Raw genomic sequence first — 3,498 nt, forward strand, 5'->3', positions numbered from 1 at the left:
TGCATCCAAGTCCGAATTATATAAAATTTACAAAAATACCTATTAAAAAATTTAAAACATTAACCATGGACCATAATCCTATTATTAACAGGGGCCTGCATTAAACAAGCATTAGGAGAAGACATGAAAAACTGAAGTAAAAGAAACATTCTCCGTAACAGTATTACATTTTTCTTCTATCATAACATCTAATTTTTATTATTGGGTTTAAGGAGTGTATAATTGCATCACACATTGCCTGGGACAAATGTTGGCTGTAACTTGGTGGAATTGAGGACCCATAAAGGAAAGATGTTTGACACATGGCCAACTGGCATGTGGACACGCCCTGGTCTTGCACCCAATCTCTACCCCAGCTTACGGGTTAAATAGTAAACACCTAACACAAATCAACTGATATTTAAATAGTTTACTGAGCGTTGGTGCAGCCACCTTGTCTCACACTATTCACCCAAGTCTATTTGAAGCATATTAACATTCTCATTCACATCCAATTTGAGGAAAATGTCATGAAGCCTGCCCTCATGTGTGTAGCATCCATCAACATGTGTACTCCAGTGTTACAAGATATGCATTGCAGTCTTATAGTGCAGAATCCATAGCATGTGCAATAAACTGTAAAAAAAAAAGGGGAAAAAAGGAATGAAGCCTGCCCTCATATGTGTATCATACATCAACTCCAGCGGTACAAGATATTCATGAAACAACTATTGTATGATTAATGTATCATCAAACAATAGTTGGTTCATCTTCAGGGTTCATCCAGTTCTGTACCAATGTTTCTCCAGCTGACTGCATCTGAACATCTCCTAGCCGCCCATCAAACATGCTAAATATTCCACCTGATGCATAAAAAAGAAAAAAGAACATCAGAATGTGTTCATCTGTTTCCCTGCATACAATACAAACCACCAATAATCACTAAATTTTATTCTACACACATGCACAACTATCTTTGTTTTTACTATGTTACACAGTGCATGTTGATAAGAATTGTTTAAGAATGGCAACCTTAGCAAGATGAAAAGTTGGAGGGATTCTCAAATTTTACAGCCCTTCCTCAATAATCACAAACATGGATACATACCTGAATGTAGAAAGAGTATTCGGCTGCCTTTGAACTTTGACCTGTGTTTCCTGAGCTCGTTGGTCAGTGCTAGTGCTGATTTACCAGTGTATGTGTGGTCAAGCAAAATACTAGTCTGCTGGGCTACTTTTTTAATGAATTCTTTAAAAAAATAAAAAATATTTTAAATCAGTATAAAGAACTGTCTACACACTATCACATTTCCTGTGACAGCTTCAGTACCAAAGAAAGTGTCCCTTTAATAGGAGGGGGTGGTGTCCTAAAGGAAGGGGGTTCTACTGTATTTTGTATTTATTCTCTGTTTTTACTATCATATCTATAGAACTGCTGTTGTGCGACAATGGTTTGATTGAACTCCACCACATGTTATTACTGCTTGGCAACCAGTTGCTAAGGCTTCACCTAGTAAGAACTCCAACTTCCGTACCTAATAAAAACATAAACTTATGACAGAGGGCGCTGATAAATTTGAATTTAAAAACAAGATGACTGACAGAGACGAAGCAGAGGACAAATAATAAGGACTTGTCCAGACTATCAAATATTATTTGACAAAAACATGTGACATGCCTAAATATGGTCAGCTGATATTCAGGGGCAAACTTAAATATATGAAATAATGTGATGCAAGACAGAGAGAGGGAAAATATTTATTTTTAGAAGAAAATTCCTGAATTTTTGTATTAAAATGAATTTAAATAATTGGAAATGATACTTTCTTTTATCTGTGACTTGATGTATTATTAAATGATCTTATTAATTTAAATAAATGTTGATATTATCAGTGTGACTAAAGCAATACAGGATTAGACATCTAACCTTGTTACCTGATAAAACAGATCCAGTCATGTCATCTCGCTTGATATAAATACTGTCTCTTATACACATCTAGATGTGTATAAATAAGCATGCTTGTAAGGAGCAAGTGATGCATCGTGTAAGGTATTGGACTACTGATAGTGAGGTGCAATGTTGCACTCTCATGTCCTATGTATGCATATAGGCGCAATTTAAACTCTTTGGGACTGGACTGTACTCTATAATAGATCTATTAAGATTTGTGCTGGATGAAAAATCACATGTTTTAATATATTAGTTTGCAGGTAGGTTTGCCAATCAACTTACCTGTTCTAAGAGTTCTTGCCAGCCACACAAGTAACCATGGAGACCAACAACATTGGATCCGCCAATAGGGATCGAATATGCTTTAATACCCTTTTCCTCTCTAAAAAAACATAAGGAAATAACATATTTGGCAACGTTTTAATAAAAAAATATGAATATGCTTAACAGTGGGTGACACGTCCCCCGATTTTACAAAGTTGGGGGGAGGGGAATCATATCAATTGTCCCCCCCTCACATTTTATCAATCTTCTACAGTTAAAACTCCACTTTTCAAAACGAGTAGAAAGTACAACAACAATTGCGAATGACTGTCATGAATTTTGTCTGTTCACTTGTGCTCTGTTTCAAGTGCAGTGCATATTTCCAGACAAAAATCGAGTAAAAACGCAGTTATTTTTTACATTTTGTAACCATCTCAGTAAACATAAATTTATTGTGAAAACAAAGTACTGTACGTTGTAGAAACTGAAAGCATGTAAACCTATCAGGCCAACATTTTCACAAACTCAGAAGTGAACAATTTCTACTATAAATGATTTATTCCTTTTGTATATTAAGACCAGTATACACTAAGTGTTTAATATTATCTGCATACATTGCTTATCCTAATTTCAAAACATTATAGTTAGCCAATTGAATTTTATATAGCCGTTATTAAACAATAATTGTACAGCCTTCGCCAAGTACATGTTTATCTATTTCAATTTATTTAAGTAGCAAAATCAGTTCAAGTTCAAGAACTCCGATGTTTTGTTGACGCAATCTCACCATGTCATGATAATGATAAATTAAATACAAATCACCTTTATGGTTGGGAAATAAAAATGCTAACTAATGTTTTGTGCGCTTCCAATCTCCCTAGTCCTGTTTGATTGTAAATTAGACGGTAATGGATGCCAGAGGATGGTTTGATTGATTGATTGACAAGTTGCTTTCCATTTGAGGAAAATAAAAAAAAGTGGTCAAAACTTCCAACTTACTGCAGTCTGTGGGCAAGCCGCTGCATTCTGGGCTCAAGGTCGGTCTTCTCTTGAGCTTTTATGGGAACCAAGTACATGGATGCACCCATCAAACTGTTCAATAACATGTTCCCATGACAACCAGTCTCAGAAAGGTTCTAATAAAGATGACATAATAAAGATGCAAAATTAATTGCTGAATGATTGAAAACATGAGATGAATGTGTTAGGTAATGATTTATACTTTTTATATTATTATTTTCATTTATTTACTTGGAGCCCTGGGGAGCAGTTGGTGGGGCATAGGCAGTGAGTATAAGCACAGC

At 35.3% G+C, this 3,498-nt stretch overlaps 1 protein-coding gene across 1 annotated transcript in view; it reads right to left on the reverse strand.

The window, feature by feature from the left end:
- Window positions 1-729: 729 nt before the first annotated feature.
- The window catches only part of LOC117103320 (bifunctional D-cysteine desulfhydrase/1-aminocyclopropane-1-carboxylate deaminase, mitochondrial-like), a 6,266-nt gene continuing 3,497 nt past the window's right edge, over window positions 730-3,498 (reverse strand). The window contains exons 4-8 of the mRNA XM_033243862.1: window positions 3,194-3,330; window positions 2,213-2,312; window positions 1,915-1,975; window positions 1,088-1,228; window positions 730-842 (exon numbers count right to left, since the gene is read on the reverse strand). Coding sequence (XP_033099753.1) covers window positions 730-842; window positions 1,088-1,228; window positions 1,915-1,975; window positions 2,213-2,312; window positions 3,194-3,330 — 552 coding nt within the window. The remainder of the gene's footprint in view (window positions 843-1,087; window positions 1,229-1,914; window positions 1,976-2,212; window positions 2,313-3,193; window positions 3,331-3,498) is intronic.

The sequence above is a fragment of the Anneissia japonica genome, unplaced genomic scaffold, assembly GCF_011630105.1.
Source record: "Anneissia japonica isolate Jap-2015-1 unplaced genomic scaffold, ASM1163010v1 scaffold31945_len14213_cov125, whole genome shotgun sequence".
Classification (NCBI taxonomy): domain Eukaryota; kingdom Metazoa; phylum Echinodermata; class Crinoidea; order Comatulida; family Comatulidae; genus Anneissia; species Anneissia japonica.